Genomic DNA, 25470 nt, shown 5'->3' with positions numbered 1-25470 from the left:
AGAGGGAAGGGGTGTTGTCACCCTGGTGCCCTCACAGCTGACCGGCCGACTGCAGTGATGAAACAGACGGGATGAAAATCATTGACCGTTTTATTAGAGGGTGGGTTCTGTCTCAGGAACACACTGAATATCACAAACCACGTCATTCCAGAGTCCATGACGAGCAAGGCAGCTGCTGACAGAAGCGGCTCCGGGGATCGTCACTCAAATCATGCGTTCCAGTGCTGGCCCCCAGTCACAATGATGCCCCTGGGTCAGTCCTATCATGCCCGGGGCTTTGCTGGGGTCTCAGTCTCCACTGCAGATGGTGTGTGTCACCAGCCCTGGTTCATTTGTTTGGGTAACTCCATCTGACTGTGATCACTTCTGTGGTCAAACGGCGATGGTGCAACAGTACTGGCAGTAGGGAAGGTGATGTGTGGGGCTGGGGAGAAGGGGTTTAAAAAGTTAGAGGGCACTCTCCTTGCAAACTCAGCTGTACTAGCAAGCAGCATTCTTTTCAAATTACATACCTTGGTCCTGGCTTGGATGTGGATTGGTCCTATTCGGGAACGGAGCCTTTATTGTGAAGCCAAAAGCTTCCCTGTGGCATTCCCGCTAAAAATTGCTGCCTGGTTGGGAAGGGAGGAGTGATAGCTCCAACAAATGGAGGCAGTTCTCTCATCAGCCTGGAGACAACCGCCCCCCTGTGTCTCTGGGAAGTTTTTCCTATCTCACACCCCAAGCCCATCTCAGGTAAAGCCCTCCACCCTCACTCCATGAACCACGCTAGGAGGGTGAAAGGAAAATGCATGAACCACAATTAACGTAAGGCGACAGACTGCTGGGATCACCCCTTATACTGAAAGAGTCAGAAAGCTACATACACACACTGGCTGGCCAAGCCCTCAGTTGATTTCCTTGAGGAAGAAGTGCATCTTGTCGTTGATCATCTTGCGCTCGGGGTTGAGCTTTTTCAGGATCTGTGCCAGCACATTGACTGTCTGCTCGCTGCTTAACCCGGTCTTCTTGGTCTGGAACTTTTTCAGCAGGTCCTTGGTGGTCATAGGCTTCCGGGTGAGGTATCGGCGTACAGCTTCTTCTGTCAGTTGGATATCGCTGGGAAGAACAGGCAGAGTTGTTATCATAGAATCACAGAGCAGGGAAACAGGATCTTCTGCCCACCGACTGCAACCTCCCAATTTATTCTGCCCACATTGTCATTAACCGCCCCCAGATTCTACCCCTCATCTACACGCGAGGGGCAATTTACAAAGGGCAATTAACTAACAATATATCTACACACGGGAGCAATTCACAATGACCTATACATCTACACACTATGGGCAACTTGCGTAGAACGTAGAAATCTACAGCACATAACAGGCTCTTCGGCTCACAATGTTGTGCCGACCATGTAACCTACTCTAGAAACTGCCTGGAATTTCCCTACCGCATAGCCCTCTATTTTTCTAAGCTCCATGTACCTATCTAAGAGTTTCTTAAAAGACCCTATTGTATCTGCCTCTACCACAGTCGCTGGCAATGCATTCCATGCACCCACCACTCTCTGTGTGAAAAACTTACCTCTAACATCCCCCCTGTACTTACTTCCAAGCATCTTAATACTATGTCCCCCTCGTGTTAGCCCTGGGAAAAAGCCTCTGGCTATCCACACGATCAATGCCTCTCATCATCTTATACACCTCTATCAGGTCACCTCTCATCCTCTGTTGCTCCAAGGAGAAAAGGCCGAGTTCGCTCAACCTATTCTCGTAAGGCATGTTCTCCAATCCAGGCAACATCCTCGACAATTTACAATGGCCAATTAACTCACCGATACATCTCTGAGGGATGGGTGAGAAGGAAACAGAACGAAGAGTCACAGGAGGAACACGTAAACACCACAGAGACAGCAGCAGAGGACTGTAGCGGGTGGTCAGAGCTGTGAGATAGCAACTCTACGAACTGTGCCGTCCCTGGATGTGGAGACTGTTTTACACGAGGAGAAGTCTCAATGATCAATCGCACCCAGGTCACTGCTGGCCACAGCACATCACACCCACCCCTCCCCACCAGGAACTCAGCCCCCCAAAAATTCACCTCCTCAGCTCCACCTTCAGAATCACTTTCATAGTCTCTCATTCTTCTTCAGAATCTCTCCTCCACCCTTTACGCCCATCTCTGCAACACCTCAATCCCAATCCTGCATCCCACTCCTGCACTTACCTGCTGCTGGGGGTGGATTTGCCCGACTGTGGTTGAGGGGTGGATTTTCCAGATGCCGACTGTGCTCCTGTATCCATTTTCAGCCGTTTGGCCACAGGCGTTTCCGCAGATCCGGCCTGGCGTTTCCCTGGGAATGAACAAACAGGCAGAAGATAAAACAACCTACTTCCCAGATTTAGAATCCTTGGACACTGGAAATAAAATTAGAACTGGTTTATTACTGCTACGTACCAAGATACAGCAAAAAGCTTTTCTTGTGTAGTTTATACAAATCAGACCATTGCACAGTGCACTGAAGTAGAACAATGCAGAACAAAGTTTAGCAGCTACGGAGAAAGTGCGGTGCATGTAAACAATAATGTGCAAGATCATAATGAGGTCAAGAGTCCAATTTATGCACTAGGAAACTATTTAACACGGTTGGCATCTGTGTGCAATACACAGGGCAATCGGGGGTTTGCAAAAGCCAGCACCGGCGCCTGGGTCAGCAGCTCCTTCAGTGACTAAAAGGCCTCCCCACATTTTGCACCCCTCCTCGGCCCAAAGGGCTCCAACAGGCTAAGATGTTCTCCACCCTCCTCTCCTTTTCTCCCCCCTCCCTTTCTTCCCCAACAGTTTCCTCGTGCAATAAATTGATAGAAGCTGTTCTTAGTCTGGCGGTACATGTTTTCAGCACTTTGTGTCTTCTGCCCGAGGAGACAGAGAATAAGAAAGAATGTCTGGGGTGGGTGGGGTCTTTGATTATGCTGGCTGCTTTACTGAGGCAGCAACAAATATAGACAGAGTCCATGGAAGGGAGACTTATTTCCGTGAAGTACTGAGCTGTGTCCACTACTCTGCAGCTTATCGCAGTCACGTGCAGGGCAGTTACCATACCAAAGTGTTCTACATCTTGATATGATGTCTTCCATGGTGCATCAATAAAAATTGGTAAGGATCCACAGGGACATGAAAATTTATTTCAGTACAGCACAGGAACAGGACCTCCACCCTACAATGTGCAAAGCTGATTAAGCTAATGACATCTAATCAAACTTGTCCCCTCTGCCTGCATATGGTCCATATCCCTCCATCCTCTCTACGTTCTCATTTTTATGCCCCACCTGTGACCTGGGTCCCTCTGCACGTGAAGAAGCCATCCCAACTCCACACTGTAACCAGCACCCTCCATCTTCCACAACTTCGGATACACAAATACATAATTACAGCACTAAATAAAAAATAGAAGCAGGAGGTGCTCACAAATGCTTTACCATTCAATAAGATTATGACTGATCTTTTATCTCAGAGCCACATTTCTGTCCCAATCACATAGGTCTTGATTCCCTTAATATCAAAAAATTCTTATCAATCTCTTGTCTTGAATGTAATCAGCAACCAAACTTCCAGATCTCTCTTGGGTAGAAGATTCTTTACCCTCTGGCCAAAATTATTCTTAGTGCTGAATGGCTGACCCCTTACACTGAGGCAGTAACAGTAACATCCCTGCATCTACGTCTAGAGGGCTATGTTGGAGGGAAGGGTTAGATTGATCTTGGAGTACATAGAGCATCAAAGCATATTACAGGCCTTTTGGCCCACGATGTTGTGCCAACCTCTTAACCTGCTCTAAGACGAATCTAACCATTCCTCCCGACACAGCCCCCCAACTTCTGAACATCCACATGCCTACCCAAGAGTTTCTTAAATGCTCCTAGTGTATCTGCCTCTCCCACCATCCCTGGCAGGGCGTTCCACATACTCACCACTCTCTGTATAAAGAAATTACCTCTGACATTTCTTATACTTCCCTCCAATCATCTTAAAATTCCATGGGTTGGAAAGTTAGCACAAGATTGTGGGCCAAAGGATCTGTATACTGCTGCAATGTTTGATGCTTCACGTACTCCATCATGCCGTATGGGAATTTTCTATCTTATTTTTTCAAATTGCAGAAGAGGACAGGTGCAGTCTATTGCATCTCTCCTCAAAGAGAACCCGTCACTCCACTGCATATTTATCATTCATTAGATAGGGATGCTAAACCTAGAAACAATATTCCAAGTGCCAGTAATATAATTCCAGTAAGACATCCAGGCCTTGGCCTCAAATTCTACCTCCGTATGACTTTGCACATTATTGCTTACTATACTCTTCTACTTAGAAGCTCTTGCAAAGGTGGACACACCTCTAGCTTTCCCCGCTGCAAGGGCACGTCAGTAATTGATGCACAAGGATACCCAGGTCGCTCTGAACATTGACAGCTTTTAACCTGTGACTCAAAACATGCCTCTCCCTTCAGGCTGGACTTTAGGGTCATCAAAATTCCACCACCCTCCAGACTGCCTGCCCCTTCTGGGCTGTGTGATGGGCCAGTCCCTGGGTGAACCACCTCACCTTGTTCCAGTTTGCTGGCCGCTGCTCTGAGAGTGTTGGAGGTGCTGATTTGCGGGGTGGGTGTGCCTGGGCGACTGTTCCCTCGTGAACTGTTATTTGAACCTCTCCAGTCTTTCTTTGGAGGAGTTTTCTTTTTCTTGGGGCAGAAGCAGAAAGAAGAGTTTTAATCATCAGTCAAGTTCCAGGGGCAGTGGCTCCGGATTCTAATCCACGATACTCACCAGCATGAAGAGGGCTGAGGCGGCTTCTGATTCAATGTCACTTTCATCTGACGATTCAGACTCGTCACTGCTATCTGTAAGAAGCACAAAGGATGCATTCAACTTGTTATGAGGTTAGGTTTAGTGACTCCTGAGAGTCAGAAGTATGTATGGGGGACTCTGCTACGGGAGAAGGACCATGGACAGGGTATTGCATGGATGTCTGGCTCAGTCAAAGCACAGTGTTTCTGTTCTCCAACGATGCTGCCTCCAACAAGATTAAAATCAGCAACAATCAGACAAATCTTGGGGAAATAGGAGCCATTGATGACATTTACCTTTTTTATAATAATAATAATAATAATGATATATAAAGTGTACAAATTTGAAGAGATGGGTAGAAGAGCTTCAAGCAGTATCAATGAGTTCCAAGTTCCTGGAGTCACAGAAACCCACCACCAAATCCCAAGTGACAGGAGATCCAAGTGATCAGATCCTGAGCTCTGGGTCCCAGAGCAGAAACGCCCATCTAACACTGGGAATTTGGAGCAACCTGTCCCTCCCGGCCAGGGTACAGCAGTCTGTGTATGTGTATGGGGTGTCGGGGGTAGCACCCCTGGTGGGGGAACATGTCCTGTCCTTTTCAAGGCGGTTAGTCCACCTTTGGTCCCCACCTGGCACTCAGCTCTCACCTGTGGCTCCCCGTAGCTGTTTGCATGTGACAGCGGCCACACCCTGGGCAACGGCTTCGACAAGCTGGCTAAACCAGGTGAGGGTAGCCGACGGGTCTCAAACCCTCGGTGAGGTAGGGAATTGTCTATCCCAGCATGTGAAGACAGACTCCGGCGGACTGAGCGGACGAGACCAATGGAAGGTCCAACGGTCAAGAAGGCGGTCTCTGCAAGCGTTGTGGAACGTGTAGAGCAGGACAAGACACAGAAGACGTCTTGGTCATCCATTGCGCCTAGTCCCATCTCCAGCCGTCTCGACTCTGTCTTGCCACTGGATCCAGATGGGAATTGGGAAGAGAGAGTGAGGCTGACGCTGCGCAACTCTCCCTCACTTAAATCCATAATGGTGTCAAGGTCCTCAACGACGTCGATGATGGACGGACATGTGACCTTGGGACAGAAGGGAAGATGGAGAGGTACAGTGGTCTCCATAACATATGAAGACTGCTTGGGGGGCCATAAACAGCAAAGGAAGGCTCAGAAGATTTGGGGAGGTGATAGCATGTGGGACCAACTGCAGTACATTGAAAACAATAAAAACAAATGACGAAGGAACAAATAATGTACAGGCTGTGATCATGGGCTCCTGGTAACACAGTGGAGAGCGGCTATCCAAAGTACAGCATAACACGACTAGAACAAGGGACTCACTCAAACTCACCCTTCTTCTTCTTTTCCTTTCTCTCAGGGCCCGTGGATTTCTTGTCATCATCGTCCTCTTCTTTGTCTTCAGCGGGCTTCTCCTCTTCACTCTCCTCACTGCTCTCCGAACCTTCATCAATTCCTGCAGAGCAAAATTCCACATCTGGAATACCCAAAACACCCAAGGACTGGGAGGGGCAAAGGGTGATAGAGGTGGGGGGGGGGGGGAAATGGAAGTAAAGAGAGAGTCCAAAATGGGCAGTGTGTGAGGAATCCCCATTCTTTTTATGTGAACTATTTCTCTGTCTTCTAGGCCTGTGGCTGCCATTAATAGAACTGGCCATTTCTAGGACTGGACCAAGAACAGTCTAATCCTGTTGTGTATATATTGGGTATGCATAATCTCAAAGACACAGTCTCATGAAAGGTAAGGGCTTATTCTTGACTGCACTCAACACTCAGCCAATCGAGTAACTCGAGGTTTAGATTAGAGACCATGTCTTATGAGGAAAGGTTGAGCGAGTTAGGGTTGTTCTCTTTGGAGCCAGGGAGGATGAGGTGTATAAGACAATGAGGCATAGCTAATAGTGGACAGCCCGTGCCTTTTTTCCAGGGAGGTAATGGATAATGTGAGACAACGCAATTACAAGATGAGTGTAGGAAAGTATAGGGGAAATATCAGGGGTAATTGTTTCTTACAAAAACACAGAGTGGTGAGTGCCAGGGACGCACTGTTGGGGGCGGTGGTAGAGAAATTTTTAGTGGACTCTTAGGTATGCACATGGCTGAAAGGAAAATGTGAGCTACGTTGGAGGGCAGAGTGAAATTGATTTTGAAGTAGGTTAAAAGTTCAGCACCACATCGTCGGCTGAAGGGCCTGTAATGGACTGTACTGTTGCTCTATATTCACATAAGTACATTATGCTCTTTACAAATGGCAGGCGTCTTTACCCCAGAAATGAAAGGTTTTGTGCTATGAAACCACTTCCTGTATTACGGGTAGGTCTAGGAGGATCAGCAAACATCTGTCTCCACCTGGTGCATGAATTCCAATGGACGCTGCCCTCCCACCCCAAACACCAGCTGTCTGCATGGGTGATGTTGGGCCAAGCACCAAATGATTAGTGGTATCAACTTGCGTTTACCTTTTGGCCCATCCTCCTCTTTGTCAGTCTTTGCTTTCTCCGTTTCCACTTCGTTATTATCGCTGGAAGTCAGAACACAAAGTGCTGTAAAACCTTGAACTTCTATCCATTGCTCAGCAACTCACATTGCAGACTGAGCTCAAAGGCTTCCAACAACTTGTAAGTTATTTACTGTCCACTTGAGTCTGCCAAGGTTCCATGCCATCGCCCCCTGCTGGAATGTGTTAGCAAGAACAGCAAGAGCAGGATTGAGGTTGGCCAATATGGTCCAATATCCTGCACCAAGCCTCTCTTAGAGAAGCTGCTTGGATAAGTGCACAGCCTCGTCTCTCCTTACTGAACGCTGCCCTCCCACTCCGGTGTGAACCCTGCTTTGAAAGACAACAGCCCCCCTGCAAACCTTTGTATAGATCAGTATCTCCACCACTCCTGGTAACAACACACCACCCCTTCGTCCCTACCAAAATCTTGTGTGAAGATCCCTGTACGGGAGCTCTAACTCCATGCCCCCCACCCCCTGACTCTAGACGGGAGCAGATGACCCTGAGATTGGCAGCAGACAGAAGGCACCGATACCTGGAATCATCATCAGAGATGTAATCTACTTCTTGACCCTCAAAATCACCGTCATCACTGTCCTCAAATGCTTCATCATCCGAGCCTTTCTTCTTCTTTTTCTTCGACGCAGCTTTCCCTTTCTTCTTGGCCTTTGTGTCTCGTTTGGTGTCACCTGGAGAGGACAAGTTGCATGTCTGAACCCAAAACCATCAACCCATTGGGAGTTGCCAACCTGTCCTGAGAGATGAGGGAAGGAACCTCAAGTGCAGCAGATATGAAAGGATCAGGGACAAAGCTCAGACAGAGTTATCCCAGGCAATGACCCATCTCTGTAGGGGTGTGTCATAATGATCAGGGCCATCCAAAACAGATTGTGGTCAGTTTGAAGAGGGTGATTATCTTATCCAGCACTGCCTCCAACATTTGAAATCCAAGGTATGATATTCATAGTGAAATACAAGTATCAGAAGATAATTAGGACTGTTTAAATATCGGCATTCACGGGGATAGGAATTTTGACCTCAGTCCCCACAGTCTCCAATCCCAACTCTCCATAGATGCCGAGCACCATGATTACAATAGGCACGGCAATACCTTCCACGCTGGAGTGGCGGGATGGCGGCTACAGTGTTATCCATTCTCCCACTCCTGGACAATGGATTACTAAGGACCCACATCACTCAAGACATGCCTTGTTCTCATTGCTACCATCAGCAAAGAAGTACTAGAGCCTGAAGGCACACACTCAATGATTCAGTAACAGCGTCTTCCCCTCTGCTATCTGATTTCTGAATGGACATTAAACTCATGAACACTACATCACTACTTTTTTATTTGTTTTTACACTACTTATTTAATTTAACAATTTAATACATACAGTTGCAAGAAAATGTTTGTGAACCCTTTGCAATTACTTGGTTTTCTGTTTTACTCATAAAATGTGGTCCGATTTTCATACGTCACAATAATAGACAAACACTATCTGCCTAAGCTCATAACACACAAACAATTATACTTCTTCTCATCAATACTGAGTACATCATTTAAACAATCACAGTCTAGGTTTAAAACAGTATGTGAACCTCTGCGGTAATGCCTTCTACAAAGCTATCTGGGGTCAGGTGTTCCAATCAATGTGATGAGATTGGAGGTGTGGGTTGCAGAGGTGCCCTGCCTGATAAAAAAGACACACTAAGTGTGGTTACTGATAGAGCTTGCTCTTCTCAAGAACAACCTGTTTATGTGTACCATGCTTCAATCAAAACAACTTTCAGAGGGCCTTAGAAGAAGAATTGTAGAGATGCATGAAGCTGGAAAAGGCTATAAAAGCATTTCTAAAGACCTGAGTGATCATCAATCCACAGTAAGAGGAACTGCCTCCAAATGGAGAAAAATCAGTACTGTTGCTACGCTCTTTGGGAGTGGATGTCCCACAAAGATCACACCAAGAGCCCAATGTGCAATGATGAAGGAGGTGAAAAAGAACACAAGCGTAACAGCAAAAGACCTTGAGAAATCTCTACAACTCACTAAAGTCTCTGTCCATGTGTCCACTGTAAGAAAAACACTGAACAAGAACGGTGCTCATGGAAGGCCACCACGGAGGAAACCATTGCTCTTCAAAGAAAAAAAACACTTCTGCACATCACAAGTTTGCAAAAGACTACCTGGATGTTCTACAATGTTTCTGGGACAATGCTTTGTTGATAAGAGTAGAAAAACGTTTGACTTTTTGGCAGAAATGCACACCGCTATGTTTGGAAGAAAAATGACACTGCACACCAATACCAAAACCTCATCCCAACTATGAAGCACGGTGGAAGGCCCGTCATAGTTTGGAGCTGTTTTGCTGCCACAGGGCCTGGATAGCTTGCAATCGCTGAAGGAACAATGAATTCAAAATTGCATCAAGACATTTTACAGGAGAATGTCAGGGTAGCGGTCTGTTACCTGAAGCTCGAAAATTCGGATGATGCAACAAGACAATGATCCAAAACACAAAAGCAAATCAACAGATTGGTTTAAAAAGAAGAAAGTTCATGTTTTGGAATGGCCAAGTCAGAGTCCAGACCTTAATCCTATTGAGATACTGCGGCATGACCTGAAGAGGACCTGAAGGTATCCTAGAAATACTGATGAACTGAAACAGTTAAGTACGGAGAAATCGTCTATAATTCCTCCTCGTTAAGCCTTATCAGCAGATACAGGAAACATTTGGTGTAGGTTATTGCTGCTAAAGGAGGCTCTAGCAGTTACTAAATTCAAGAGTTCACATACTTTTCCAGCTTGGACTGTGAATGATTAAACACTGTGGTCAATAAAAACATGAAATTGTTTTGTGTTATTAGTTTAGGCAGATTGTGTTTGACTATTATTGTGACTTAGATGATGATCAGATCACATTTTATGAGTAATTATTGCAGAAAACCAGGTAATTGCAAAGGGTTCACAATCTTTTTCTCGCAACTGTGTATACTTACTGTAATTCACAGATTTATTTCTGTTATTAAGTATCGCATTATACTGCTGCCACAAAGACAACAAATTTCACGACATATGCCTGTGATATTAAACCTGATTCTGGACATGTACAGCTCCCCTCCTTACAGACTGGAGCAGGCTGCTGTGAAGAGCCCTTAGCCAGGGCACTGGAATTGCTTGGAGCTCTGCTCCAGGTTACAAGGAAGACCCATGCCTCGCTCACACAGAATCCAAATGCAAAGCGCAGCGGGAAAGTCGCAGTGCCCTTGTGCTACTCACTATCATTGCCACTCTCCCCGTCACTCTCGTCCGAGCTCATTTCCAGGTCGTCTTCCAGTTCGTGGATTCGCAGGTCATTTCCTTTCTTCTTCTTCTCTTTGCCTTTCCTCACCTTCTCTTCCTCCTCTTCCTCTTCCTCTCGGTCCTGATCCTTCAGCCTCTTCTGCAACATGATGCTGAAATGATTCACCACCTTGTTGCGCCTGAGTGACGGAGGCCACGTTGGAGGGTCCCCAGGTAGCAAGTTAGAAGAATGTAAATGGCAGAAGAGAAAAAGTAACATGTGATTAGCTATGTTAATCCTTTACCTTTCCCATCTACCACCTCCCAGCTTCTCACTTCACCCCCTCCCCCTCACCTGGCTTCACCTGTCATCTTCTAGTTTATATTCCTTCCCCTCCTTTCCCCCCTCCTTGTTATTCTGGCTTCTTCCCCTGACTTGAAACATCAACTCTTTATTCCTTTCTACAAATGCTGCCTGATTTGCTGAGTTCCTCTAGCGTTTTCTGTGTGTAAGCTCTGGATTTCCAGCATCTGCAGAATCTCTCGTTTTTATTATTCTCAACCCTATCCACTCTCCCCTTCCTTATTGAGGATCCATCAGGCATTAAAACCCTGGCTCCGGATTAGCTTGATCCACATATGCAAAACTAACACCCATTTCCCTCCACCTAGTTCCTCTGCTGTGATCTCTGTGCTTTTGTGCCCTCTAGCTTGGCAACTTCACCCTGGTCAACCTCCCAACCTCATTTCAGCTGCCTTAATCTTACACTAATCTAGTCTGTCCTTATCAGATTTCCCACAGCAATTAGGATAAGGAACAGAAATTTGGAAACTGCTTGTATGAAGCCAGATTTTGCCAGCAAAGGCTTCCTGGCCTTAATAAGTTGCTGAATTGGTGCCAAGTGGTGCAGGCAGTAGAACTGCTGCCTCAAAGTGCCAGTGACCTCTGTCATAGTCAGTTGGGGAACTGTCCACTCTCCCTGTGACCAGGTGGGTTTCCTCCTACATCCCGACAACATACATGCTGGTGGGTTAACTGGTTCTTGTAAAATTGCAGTGTGTGTGGTAAAACCCGGAGACAGCTGATGAGAATGCGGAGAAAATAGAAAAAGAAAGGGATTAATCCAGGCTAAGTGGAAATGGGTGGATGATAGTTGGCATGGTCTGGATAGCTGAAAGGGTAGGTTTCCATGCTACCTGTCTCAATGACCTCTGCAAGCCTAGGGCTATGCTTTGGATTCAAATCAATTAACTTGCTGCTGTGGGTAGGAAGGAAAATGAATTTAAATTTTACACATTATACCACCTCTGTTATTGTATGGTAACTAATTCAGAGCTTGCCAAAATAAAGCTTGATCCTACTTACAAAGATTCAAGTATAGAAAGTTTGCTGCACCATAATTACAGCCTCTCGTAAGAACACATGTGTGATGAAAGCAGAGTTAAACTACCTGATGAATTATATATTATCAATTACTCGAACAGAACAGGACCAGGTAGAAGTCATTAATGTCTGCACTGTGGAACCCAGATTAGGTCAATGTTGATCAAACGAGAAACCATAGTTCAATGATATGATAAAACAGGCCTAGTCAGCATGGTTTCCTTAAGGGAAAATCTTGCCTGACAAATCTGTTGGAATTCTTTGAAGAAATAACAAGCAGGATAGACAAAGGAGAATCAGTTGATGATGTGTTCTTGGATTTTAAGAAGGCCTTTGACAAGGTGCCACATGAGGTTCATTAACAAGTTAAGAGCCCATGGGATTACAGGAAAGATTCTATTATGGATAAAGTAGTAGCTGATTGGCAGGAGGCAAAGAGTGGGAATAAAGGGAGCCTTTTCTGGTTGGCTGCCAGTGACTAGTGGTGTTCCACAAGGGTCTGACTCGGGACTGCTTCTTTTTACTTAGTACGTCAATGACTTGGAAGGCTTTGTGGCAAAGTTTGCAGACTATATGAAGATAGGTGGAGGGGAAGGTAGTTTTGAGGAAGTAGAGAGGCTGCAGAAGGACAGACAAATTAGGAGAATGGGCAAAGAAGTGGCAGATGGAATACAGTGTCAGAAAGTGTATGGTCATGCATTTTGGTGGAAGAAATGAAAGCATTGACCATATTCTAAATGGATCGAAAGTTTAAAAATTTGAGGTGCAGAGGAACTTGGGAGTCCTTGTACAGGATTTCGTAAAGGTTAATTTGCAGGTTGGGTCAGTGGTAACGAATGCGATCTTAGCATTCATTTCAAGAGGACTAGAACATAACAGCAAGGATGTAATGCTGAGGTTTTATAAAGCACTGGTGAGGCTTCACTTGGAGTACTGTGAGCAGCTTTGAGCCCCTTAGCTAAGAAAGGATGTGCCGACATTGGAAAAGGTTGAAAAGAGGTTCACAAAAATGATCTTGGGAATGAAAGGTTTGTCACATGAAGAGCATTTCATAGCCCTCAGCCTGTACTCACTTGATCTCAGAAGAATGAGGGGTGACCTCATTGAAACATCAAATGTTGAAATACCTCGACAGCGTGGATGTGGAGAGGATGTTTCCTGTGGTGGGGGAGTCTAAGACCAGAGGACACAGCCTCAGGATAGTGGGGCGTCCTTTTAGAACAAGAGGAGGAGGAGAGCGGTGAACCTGTGGAATTTGTTGCTAAAACTGGCTGTGGAAGCCAAGTCATTGGATATGCTTAAGGCAGAGGTTGATAAGTTCTTGATTAGTCAGGGCGTGAAAGGAATCGGGGAGAAGGCTGGATATTGGGGCTGAGTAGGAAAATGGATATGCCATGATGAAATGGCAGAGCAGGCTTAATCCTTCTTTATCTTATGGTGTTAGTTATACACTGAGGGAAGGCGAAGTTCATGAACTTGCGTTTGAGGCTTTACCTTCCCCACTCCTCCTCTGCCTCCTCCGCAGTCAGGGTCTTGTGTTTTGCCACCGGGACAAAATTATACCAGGCGTTAACAGGAAAGGCTTCAAACGCCCCATCCGGACATTGCGTGAAGATATAGTAGGATGCATTTTCAGTGACCCCACCTTTCCTCTGACCTTTGAACCTGAAAAATTGAAAACTCCTGTCAGATGAGTGAGAGGGCTGTCTCAACCAACACCTGTCTGTGCACCTGGCTGGATTACTTACTTACGACCTGCCTTTCCATTAACTCTCAGCAGCCAGGGCTGGTCTTCTGCCTTAAACTCCCGCGTAACAATCCCATACTTCTTCTTCCGCGATTCCTCTCGCAGTTTCTTGCCGTACTCGCTGCCAGCGCCAAACACTGGCTGCTCCTCTTCCTGATAAATCTTCTTGTTGCTTAGATCACGCTCCATTTTTGCCTACAAGGAAATATGACGTTTAACATTTCAGCTCCCAACAACAGCAGCAAGCACTTAGAGCCTTTGCGTCAGTGATCTCCATCCAGGATACACAAGGACCTCTCCCTCTATTATACCCAGCTCACGACAGACACAGCTCAGGGAAAAAAAAAACCCTACCCTGGTAGTAGATAAATACATCAATTTCCTTCCCACCCATTTCTCAAATATACACAATGGAAAATCTCCCAAAAGGCAAAGAGTGAATGTTAAAAAGAACAATATTTTTGGCACTCTATAGAACGGAGTAACGTTGAGCTGACATTGTTAGGTCAAAATACAGCAAGAAGTCACAACCTTATTGGAAAAGCTTTTGCACAAGGAGATGACATTTCCATTGCTGGCACCTTTATAGAAAGAGAAAATTCCATAAACGGTAGCAGGCCTGACAGCATCTTAGGTTTTAAAAAAACACAACAGTTCAGCTTGGTAAGGGCCCTTCAGCCCTCCACGTTGTGCTGACCCATATAAACCTACTCCATGATTAATCTAACTCCTTCCTCCTACACAGCCCTCAACCCTCCATACTGCTTTCATCCACGTGCCCATCTGAGAGTCACTTAAATTTCTCTATTTATCTGGCTCAGTGACCATCCTGGCAGTGCATTCCAGGCACTTACAGTCTCTGTGTTAAAATAAAAAATACCTCTGACATTTCCACTACACCTTTGTCCTTTCACCTGAAAAGGATGTCCTCTGCTATTAGCTACTGCCACCCTGAGAAAAACTCACTGGCTATCCTCTCTCTCTATGTATCTTAATCTTACACAGAATCAAAATTAATATCACTGGCATATGGAGTGAAATTTGTTTCCAAAAAGCCAACCCGAGCAACCAATATTCCACGATATTTCAAATTACACTACACACACACACACGCACATATATAATATATAATAGTTAAATTAACTAAGTAGTGCAAATAGCTAGATATAAAATAAGTAGTGTTCATGGGTTCACTGTCTATTCTGAAATCGGACGGCAGAGGGAAAGAAGCTGTTCCTGAATCACTGAGTCTGTGCCTTCAGGCTCTGTACCTCCTTCCAGGCATGTCGTGGGTGGTGGGAGCCCTTAATGATGTCTTACTGGGGCATCGCTCCTTGAAGACATTCTGAAGACTCTGGAGGTTAGTGCCCATGATGCAGCTGGCTAATTTTACAACTCTCTGCAGTTTACTTTGACCCTGTGAAGTAGCCCCCCTACCCCCCCCACCCCATACAGCTGGTGATGCAGTCTCCATGATAATCTGTAGAAATTTGAGTGTTTTTGGTGACATTCCAAGTCTACAATCTATCACGTCACCTCTCATCCTTCTTCGCTGAAGAAAAAAGACCCAGCTTGCTCAACCTTTCCCACCGATTTGAAAAGGGTTTAAATGCTTCTTGACTCAAAAACTTCCATAGATGTACTGTGGAGAGCATTCTGACAGGCTGCATCACTGTCTGGTATGGGGGGGGGGCACTACCACACAGGACTGTAAGAAGCTACAGTGGATTGTAAATTTAGTTGGCTCCATCTTGGGTACTGGCCTACAAAGTACCCAGGACATCTTCAAGGAGTGGTGTCTCAGAAAGGCAGTGTCCATTATTAAGGACTTCCAGCACCCAGGGCATGCCCTTTTCTCACTGTTACCATCAGATATGAGGTACAGAAGCCTGAAGGCACACACTCAGCGATTCAGGAACAGCTTCTTCCCCTCTACCATCCAATTCCTAAATGGACACTGAACCTGTGAACACTACCTCACTTTTTTAGTACTTATTATTCCTGTTTTTGCATGATTTCTAATCTATTCAATATACAAAAACTGTAATTGATTTACTATTTACTTATTACTATTTTCATTTTTTTCTTCTTCTATATTATGTATTGCATTGAACTGCTGCTGCTAAGTTAACAAATTTCAAGACGCATGCTGATTTCTTACAGCAGTTTGATTTTTGCTCCAGACAACATTTGCAGTCGTGTGTTAGCCTGCTTCTTTGGGTATAAAGATTGGACGGTCAGCACTACAAAGGCAGACACAACAAAGGCCAGTTGCTAAATAAAATGGCAGTAACTGGGCACAATCTTGGAGGAATGAATTTTGTCACAGAAAATGTCTGACATATAAGCAAGCCACTTGACCTATTGCACCTACACCAACCAGAAAACAGGAAAGTAACTTTGTATGCATTATGATCAGAGATTAAGGGAGCTAGGGCTTTACTCTTTGGAGAGAAGGAGGATGAGAGGAGACATGATAGAGGTGTACAAGATGATGAGAGGAATAGATAGAATGGATAGTCAGCGCCTCTTCCCCAGGGCACCACTGCTCAATACAAGAGGGCATGGCTTTAAGGTGAGGGGTGGGAAGTTCAAGGGGGATATTAGAGGAAGGTTTTTTACTCAGAGAGTGGTTGGTGCGTGGAATGCACTGCCTGAGTCAGTGGTGGAGGCAGATATACTAGTGAAGTTTAAGAGACTACTAGACAGGTATATGGAGGAATCTAAGGTGGGGGCTTATATGGGAGGCAGGGTTTGAGGGTCGGTACAACATTGTGGGCCAAAGGGCCTGTACCGTGCTGTACTATTCTATGTTCTATCCCAACACCGCAGGTTGTGGCTCTTCAAGTCTACACCCAAGTACAGTATTGTGCAAAAGTCTTAGGCACATACATATAGCTAGGGTGCCCATGAATTTTGCACAGTACTGTAGTAAATTTATGTATTGCACTGTACTACTGCTACAAAAAACCCCAAAAAATTTCATGACATGTGAGTGATGATAAACCTGATTCTGATATGGGTTTCTATTGTGGACTGAAGTGGGAAGGGGGCAGGGAGAGGGGAATCATGGTTGGGAAAAGGGGAAGGGAGATGGTAGGAAGCAGGATGCACCAGAGAGGTCTTCTGTAGCGAGCAATAAACCAATTGTTTGGAATTAAATGACCTTGCCTGGTGTCTTGGGGCTGGGTGTGTCTGTACCCACGCATTTTCCTGAATTTCCTTCATTTGTAGTACTGGATTTCCTCCACTTTTAGACAATTTCTCTTACTGTGGACTGATGAACACTCAGGTTGTTAGAAATGTTTTTGTAGCCTTTTCCAGCTTCATGCATCTCTACAATTCTTCTTCTAATGTCCTTTGAAAGTTGTTTCGATTGAGGCATGGTGCACATAAACAGATCTTTCATGAGAAGAGCAGGTTCTGTCAGTAACTTGATTTTGTGTGTCCTTTTTATCGGGCAGGGCATCTCTGCAACCCACACCTCCAATCTCATCTCATTGACTGGAACACCTGACTCCAAATAGCTTTTGCAGAAGGCATTATCCCAGAGGCTCACAGATTTTTATGACCCTAGTTTGTGATTTTTTTTAATGATGTACTCCATATTGATGAGAAGTAGTACAATAGTTTGTGTGTTATTAGTTTAGGCAGATTGTGTTTGTCTATTATTGTGACTTAGATGAAGATTGGACCACATTTTATGAGTAATTAATGCAGAAAAACAAGTAATTGCAAAGGTTTCACAAACTTTTTCGAGCAACTTTATATGTGCCTGAGACTTTTGCAGAGTATTGTAGAGTTTAATTGTGAAAAGGCTTTCTGATTCCTCCATCCTCTGATTTCCTTACCCTTCTTTACTCCTTCCACCAATTTAAATGCATGCCCTTTAGTTTTTCATCTTCCTGCTTAGGGAAAGTAGTGCTTCCTATTCATCCTGTCTGGGCATTTCACATAGATTCAATACTTAGGAACGCCACAAGTACAATTCACCAGCAACTTGTCCTACAGTGCACACTGAGCAGCCAAAACCAAGACTGCAGAAAGTATGCAGGCTCCTGAACCCCACAAGCTCTCTCCTGCTCCCTAGCTTATCTACCTCACCAAACTAGCACCCTTCCCCAGTCCCTGTATCTTCACGCTAATCTCTGTACCTTCTCCTCCAACTACCCCTCCCATGAGCATCCATTTCCCCACAGTCTCCTGTCCCTGATCACTCATTCCCCCAAAACTCTATACAGTACCACCTCAAACTTCAGTCATGATAAAGTTTACAGGCGCTGAAAATCCAAAGCAACACACACAAAATGCTGGAGGAGCTAGGCAGGCCAGGCAGCATCTATGGAAATGAACAAAGATTGGCTTGTTTCCTTTCTGTCAGTCAGCAGGTCACAGCAAGTGGATGGGCTTCACCTCACCCCGGGGCCATACCTGAGTCCATGTGGAGAAGTTGATCTTATCAGCAGCGTTGAACGCCATAATGTTGTGCTTCTTGGTGTTATTCCTGTACGGGGAGAAATTCAGCCAATTAAAGTGTGGCCAGACCCACTGACCCCAGCTCTATCACTCCCACAGCAACTCACTTCCCCATAATACCCTCCTGTTGTTCCAGCTACCTACTCTTACTCCTTCCCCCCACGCAGACCTCACTCTCCTCCATTTGCCAACATCTCTGACTTTCATCCACACTGCTCCCAGCAGATCACCACCGTCACACCAACTACTCAACAAATCTTTTTTACTCTCCTCTCCTCGCAGTCAAACCACCTTCACTCTCCTCTCCTCAATCAAACCACCTTCACCCTCCTCTCCCCAATCAAACCACCCTCACCCTCCTCTCCCCAATCAAACCTTTCCACACTGCCTTCATACTTTAGCTGCTCACGGCTGCACTTTCTTTACAGCTCCTCAGTTCTTCCTCTCCCTCCCTCGCCACCCGATCCGAGCAACACCGTTCAGCCATGAACCTGATCTGTGATTGACTGCAGCCCATTCAGTCGCACTCAAACCCCTCTCCCCCCCCATTACACAGACACACACACACACACACTAAAGACTCTGTAGGGGTTCTGTGAGAGGTACACTGCTGGAATTCCTTGGCATGATCCTGACTGATCTACTGGTTTGACATGTTGTGGGTGCCTGGGATGGAGGGCACTCGGTAAATGCACTCCTTATACACACCTTGTTATACTGCGGTCTTGCACAGAGCGTGTGCAATTTCATGTCTTCCTTGGTCTATCCTAAACTGAGTTGATGCTCAGGTTGGCTTCATGGTGCCTTTACTGCCATACTGGATGGAATATTTCATTCCTTTAGTAATGGGGATGTGTAAATGTGTAATCGTTTTTGTATACTGTATTTAAGGTAGACACTTCTGTTTAGTTTGTAACATGATTGTAACTCCATTGTGGGGTACATTATATTCCAATTCATGTACAGTCTTGTTAACTTTGGGCAATTAAGGACGGTATGTCCTAAATTGAATAAAAAAAGGGGGGGGGGGGGAGAGAGAGAGAGAGGGGAGAGGGGAGAGGGGAGAGGGGAGAGGGGAGAGGGGAGAGGGGAGAGGGGAGAGGGGAGAGGGGAGAGGGGAGAGGGGAGAGGGGAGAGAGAGAGAGAGAGAGAGAGAGAGAGAGAGAGAGAGAGAGAGAGAGAGAGAGAGAGAGAGAGAGATGAGAGAGAGAGAGAGAGAGAGAGAGAGAGAGAGAGAGAGAGAGAGAGAGAGAGAGAGAGAGAGAGAGAGAGAGAGAGAGAGAGAGAGAGAGACTGAGACTCTCTCTGTCTGGCAGGAGGTCACGTTGAATAACAATTTCTTAGGCATCCGTTAGTCTTGTGAGACCACGGATCTGCACCTGGAAAGTCTTCACTCTCCAGGGCGCAGGCCTGGGCAAGGTTGTACGGAAGACTGGCAGTTGCCCATGCTGCAAGTCTCCCCTCTCCACGTCACCGATGTTGTCCAAGGGAAGGGCATTAGGACCCATACAGCTTGGCACCAGTGTTGTCGCAGAGCAATGTGTGATTAAGTGCCTTGCTCAAGGACACAACACACTGCCTCGGCTGGGGCTCGAACTCACGACCTTCAGATCACTAGTCGAACACCTTAACCACTTGGCCACATGCCCACACTGAGTAACAATAAATACGGGGCTATTAGTTTGTTTTCTGGTAGATATACTCATGTAAATGCTGGCATTTTCCTTTAACTAATTTTTGTAAGTTTTATTTTTGATGCACCTAATAAACACCCTTGAACTAAAGAGCTAAACGACTCCAGCCATTCTTCCTTTGGTCACAACTCACGTTTGAACAGTGTTAATGCAAATCTATAATAAAAAGAACTGCTTACTTGGGGACACGGACTATGTATTCAGTCACTGCTTGGCTGCTGGAACCCTGTCAAAGGAAACAAGAAATGCAATCAGTAGTGAGCTATAAACAAATTGCAGTCTTCACTTGTGATTCAGTAATTGCAATAATCCTTCCAATGGTAACCATTCAGATTCCCATCCCAAAGCCCATTTCAATCTGCCTTACCAGATTTGCCATGGTGATAGTTTGTTTTCAGCTTCCAATCAGATCGTATTTAGATTCTGCAAGATTAGTAAAAATAAAGACAGATTAACCTGGGTTATTCCCCACCTTCCTCTGTACCCTGCATACTTCCCTCTGGGAGGACGGTTGGAGGGGAAAACAACATTTAAAAATGGCCACAATTTAGAACTACAGTTAACAGTTTGGAAGAAGTCAAAGGCATTGTATATAGAACATAGAATACCGCATAGGAGCAGAACCTTTGGCTCAGAATGTGGTGCTGAGCCAACTGAAAAGCAGATTAAAAAAAACAGAAATGAATCCCTCCAAACTAGACAATGTCAATATCCCTCCATTTTCCACAAATTCATGTGCCCATCCAAACATCTCTTAAAAGCCTCTACCACTGTACCAGGCATCCACCACTCTGAGTAAAAAACTTACCCCTCACATCCCCTTTGATCCTACCCCCTCTCACCTTCAATGCATACCTCTGGTATTAGACACTTCAACCTTGGGAAAAGGATCCTCCGTCTACCCTATCTATGCCTCTCAAAATCTAAATCTCTGCCTCCGCTGCTCCAGAGAAAACAACCCAGGTTTATCCACCCTCTCATGATAGCAGAAGCCCTCTAAACCAGGCAGCCTTCTGGTAAACCTCTTCTGCACCCTCTCCAAAGCATCAACATCCTTCCCTACAGTGGGGTGACCAGAACCGTATGCAATACTCCAAATGTGGCCTCACCAGAGTTCTATAAAGTTGCAACATAACGTCTTGAATTTTGAACTCACTGTATCATATAAAACTCAAAACAGAAGCACAAAGATGACACGCTTTACAAGAATGAAGTCAACGCATGGTAAATGGAGGTACAACAAGGTTGTCTAAACATGATTTTTGAAGCTGACACAAATGATTAATAAAATTGTGGTATTTGAAACTTTACAAGTAGAGGAACAGGGTACAAAATCCAGGGAGTTAAGCGTTTAACACACAGGACCATGCTTTAAAAATGTTGCAAAAATTTAGGGAGGGGAAGGGAAAAGATGAAAGTTACTTGTTTCATTCCAGAGACAAAGGATTTATAGTGCAAAGTTCAAAAGCTCGAAGTACATTTATCATCAAAGGATGTATACTATATACAACCTTGAGATCTGCCTTCTTGCAGGTAGCCACAAAACAAAGAAACTTAATGGAACCCATGAAACAAAAGAGCGTTGAACACCTCAATGTGCAAAGAGAGAGAATAAAACAAACTGTGCAAACAGTAAGAGTAAGCAAATGGCATTCAGAACTGAAGTTCACAGAAGTGAGTCCACAGTCAGGCAGCTTCAGTTGCAGGCCGTGGCCTCAGTTCAGAAACGAGACGAGTAAACTACGGAGCAGTGAGCTGAACCGGCCCGGCCCTCGCCTCCAGCCCCAACTCCTGACCTTTCCCTCCGGCCAAGTGCTTAAACTGACCAAAGCTCAAAAAGTGAGGTCTATTCAAACCGTGGGGAATATCGTTATGGTAGAGGTGAACATGAGGAGATATGGTGGAGGTGTGTACAGTATATCATGAAGGTTTAAGATGGGTAAGTAAAAAGAAAGTTTCCAGTGGCTGAAGGACTGATAGCCACAAAACACATTGATAAGGTGTTCAGCAAAAGTAGAGAGCTGATGTGGCAGTAATTTTAAGTATAATGAGCAGCTTTGTTTCAAAGACAGTGGAAATCTTTACAACAGCAACCTTCAAAGGAAATTAGGTAAATACTTGAAGACTGGGAAATGTAAAAGACTGGCACTAACTGGTTTGCTCATTGCATTAGACAGCAGGAATCTGATGGAGTGAATGGCCTGCACTCTACTCTCTAAACTCAGTTGTCTATGCAATGATTGGTCAGCTTTCTTAAAGGACTGTCTCTACCTCACCTCCTGCAGGCAAATTCTGCAATTGTTTCTCTGAGTGAGGGCATAGTACCAACAGACAGGAGCAGTTCAAAGTTAAGGGGTGGCATGCTAGTGCAGTGGTTAGTACAACACTACTGCCTGTAAGGAGTTTGTACGTTTTCCCTGAGACCACACGGGTCTGCTCCGGGTGCCGCAGTTTCAACATCCAAAGACATTGGTAGGTTAATCAGTCATTGTCAATTGTTCCGTGATTAGGCTAGAGAGGCTGGGCAGTGAATAGGCCAGAAGGGCCTATTCCACACTGTATCTCAATAAATTAAGGCTGAGAGTTTATATGAAACAGAAGCTCAAGTGCTCAAGACAGAAGATGCATTGGGTAGATGATGATAAAAGAGAAGCACTTATGAAACAAAAAGGGAGAGGAAGAGAGAGAGAACGAGAGCGTGAGAAAAAGAGAGAAGGAGAGAGACATTGAAATGAAATTCACCCTAGCCTTCAATGTGCCACATTTGCTCGTTTGAGGAAAAAGATATTTGAAGATCAACACCTCAGACCGAGCACAAACTCACTAATCTATGGGGCACAGGTTATCTCTGTCCTTCTGAAACATGTGCAATGTCACTGGAAAAATATCACTGAAGCTGAGTCTAAGAATCCTCCAACTGTACTTGACGGAGAAGAACACCAACATCAGAGTCCTCTCCCAGGCCAACAACTTCACTATTGAGACCCCTTTTGTACCAGTTGGCTACAGAGGGCAGACCATATTATTTGCATGCTCAACACTAGATTCCCGAAAAAGACACTTCATGTGGAATTCTGTCAGGGTAGATTATCAGGCAGCCAGTGGAAAAGATTCAAGAATGTGCTCAAGGTGCAACATCCTCTTTGAGAGGGTGGATGGGTGGGGAGGGAGGCAAGGCTATAGGTGAGTGGGGGACAGGGGATGGTTAAAGCTATGATGGGTGACAAGGTTCACAGGATTAGAGAACAGGTTAAGTGGAGGTTGTGATTGGTAGTCCTTGGGGGGGTGGCTGTATAGAGCAGTTCAAGATTCATTTCCATAGGTGCTGCCTGACCTGCTGAGTTCCTCCAGCATTTTGCATGTGTTGCTTTGGATTCACTAGCTGTGTGGAGCAAGATTCATGAGTGGGCGGAGGTCAGAGGTCAAGGTTCAGAAGACACTGAGGGACAGGGTGTCATTTCCAGAGACAGAAGAGGCTAGAGATGCTGGAATCTGAAGCAACACACGAGATGCCGGAGGAACTCAGCAGGCTAGGCAGCATCTTTGGAGGGAAATAACCAACATTTGGACTGATGAAGGATCTCAACCTGAAACATCAACTGTGTATTTCCCTGTATGTTGCTTGATCTGCTGAGTTCCTCAAGGTTGGCTGGGTGGGAGAGTAGGGGTTGGGTGGTTGGGTGGCTGAGTGGGACAGCAGGGGCTGGCTGGGTGGGAAGGCTAAGGTCTATGGGGATCAAGGTTTAGAAGAGAGTGGGGATGGTTTGAGGTTCAGTGACGGAGATAGGGACAAATAAAGGATGTGTCGGGAAATTGAGGTTCACAGGGTTGGTGATCTGGGGAGTAGGGTTGGCCTTAAGGTCCACAAGTGGGTGCAGGGCTCCGTAGAAATTGGTAAGTGGTTGGGGAGATGATTTAAAAACGTGCGGTACATAGATGAGGGGTGAGAATGACAGGAAGGGGAAGAGGAGGGAAGAGGAGAAGAGAGCACCGCATGCTCACCCGGGATTTACAACAATATCGGCTTTTTTTCATACAAAAATCGCCCAATCGACAAATCAATAACTTAATGACTGGCCACGTGGGAAAACACTGTGCTGAAAAGAAACACAAACGAAAGATCTAATGTTAAGCCCTTCACTTCCTCCCGTTGTCCAAGCTCAACTCACCGGAATTCAGTCCGACACTAAACCCACTCCCGCCAGAATCCGGTCCGTTACTAAACCCAACCCCGTACGGCGCTCAACCTCATCCCGGCGAAATCAGGCCCGGCAAAAACTTCCCAGCCCGTTCACCCTCCTGATTCGGCCGTGGGAAACTGTTCAAACCACAGGAGCCATCGATCCGACGGAACGCTGACCTAGACAGTATATTTACCGAACCATTAATTGCGCATTTCCAAGATTTTAGTTGCTCAGTGCGTACAATCCGCAGAGTTCTCTTGATCACGATAGTGCACAGTAGAATTTTTGGAATGAATGCGCTCGAACCCTTTATAAGAGGCACAGAGACTATCTTGGAAGTAAGCTGACAACATGGACAAGAGGCTGTGAGGCACACTTGCAGCTAGCAGTTACTTGATATACAATTTGCAAGATATTAACTAAAAGGGATTATCACAGCGGGGCCCTTAAAACAAGTTGAGGTTTTTATTTGGACACACAATCAAGCAACGAATACAGTCAGTGTGGCTGCTAACCTTGCAAAAAAAAAATCACAGATGAACCGAGAGAGCCTTTTGGCAGTCAAGCAACACACAAAATGCTGGAGGAACTTGCTGATGTTGTTTGGATTTCCAGCATCCGCAGATTTTCTCGTTTGCCATTGACAGTTCAGTTTGTCACTCTACCTCTAAGCTAAGGTTCATAGCAGGATCACACACAAAACGCTAGAGGAACTCAGCAGGCCAGGCAGTATCTATGGAAAAGAGTACAGTTGACGTTTCGGCCGAGACCTGACCTGCTGTGTGTTCCTACAGCATTTCATGTGTGTTGCTTGGATTTCCAGCATCCGCAGATTTTCTCGTTTGTTCATAGGAGGGTGCTCATTGTCACGTGTGTGTGTGTGTGTGTGTGTGAGATTATTGCAGGGAATGTAGAGAGTGTGCTACAGAAGATCTACCTGAGCTTCAGTGAGGAGACGGTCTGACCAGTCTGGCCAAGCAGACGCAGAACGTCATAGTAAGCAGGGCCGCATTTACCATGGAGGAGATGGCTAATCTGGTACATCTGCTCTTGTGAGGAAGACTTTCCCCTATCCTCTCCACAAGAAATCATTGACACCATTTCACATAATATCTATTTGTCAAATTAACAGGCACCAGGTCTTGTCCATATTGGTAAAACACCCTTTCTCCGCAGTCCAACAGTCTTGGCACATCACTGCTATAGCAAACTGCCGTCAGGATTACTTCCTTCTGGGATTCTACTTTGCACAGGAAGAAATATTTGGCACTGGTATCTTCACACCCAATATCAGAAGACTGTGCTCTATAGAGTGTTGTTAGGGAAACATACTTCAACGGGCTGCCAAAAAAACCCCATTAA

General features: G+C 45.5%; 2 protein-coding genes across 3 annotated transcripts in view; one reads left to right on the top strand and one right to left on the bottom strand.

The window, feature by feature from the left end:
- Positions 1–6503, top strand: part of alkbh7 (alkB homolog 7) — a 57597-nt gene extending 51094 nt beyond the window's left edge. The window contains exon 6 of the mRNA XM_072248501.1: positions 6471–6503. Coding sequence (XP_072104602.1) covers positions 6471–6488 — 18 coding nt within the window. The 3' untranslated portion in view covers positions 6489–6503. The remainder of the gene's footprint in view (positions 1–6470) is intronic.
- gtf2f1 (general transcription factor IIF, polypeptide 1) lies at positions 77–24134 on the bottom strand. 2 transcript variants are annotated; one of them, XM_072248494.1, is made up of 14 exons: positions 24094–24134; positions 20292–20347; positions 20104–20150; positions 18186–18258; positions 13756–13949; positions 13502–13672; positions 10621–10823; positions 7879–8032; positions 7303–7364; positions 6177–6299; positions 4806–4879; positions 4585–4720; positions 2209–2335; positions 77–1098 (listed from the first exon to the last, which is right to left on the bottom strand). In XM_072248494.1, exons 2-14 carry the CDS (start codon positions 20301–20303, stop codon positions 888–890), a joined length of 1587 nt encoding a protein of 528 aa, XP_072104595.1. In that variant the 5' UTR covers positions 20304–20347; positions 24094–24134; the 3' UTR covers positions 77–887. The 2 variants fall into 2 exon arrangements, with proteins under 2 accessions (XP_072104595.1, XP_072104596.1); XM_072248495.1 differs by lacking the exon at positions 24094–24134 and adding an exon at positions 23927–24082.
- Between the last annotated feature and the right edge of the window lie 1336 nt (positions 24135–25470).

This window comes from Mobula birostris, chromosome 32, assembly GCF_030028105.1.
Source record: "Mobula birostris isolate sMobBir1 chromosome 32, sMobBir1.hap1, whole genome shotgun sequence".
NCBI lineage: Eukaryota > Metazoa > Chordata > Chondrichthyes > Myliobatiformes > Myliobatidae > Mobula > Mobula birostris.
Note: the sequence above shows the minus strand (reverse complement) of the source record. Positions and strands in the feature narration are given on the sequence as shown.

What these genes read in the sequence shown, in the direction of transcription:
- gtf2f1 (XM_072248494.1), bottom strand. An exon ending in AATGGAAAGGCAGGTCGTAA is followed by an intron (nt 13,673 to 13,755) that starts GTAAGTAATCCA and finishes TCAATTTTTCAG; the next exon opens with GTTCAAAGGTCAGAGGAAAG. An exon ending in AAAGGAAAAGAAGAAGAAGG is followed by an intron (nt 4,880 to 6,176) that starts GTGAGTTTGAGT and finishes TGCTTCTTACAG; the next exon opens with ATAGCAGTGACGAGTCTGAA.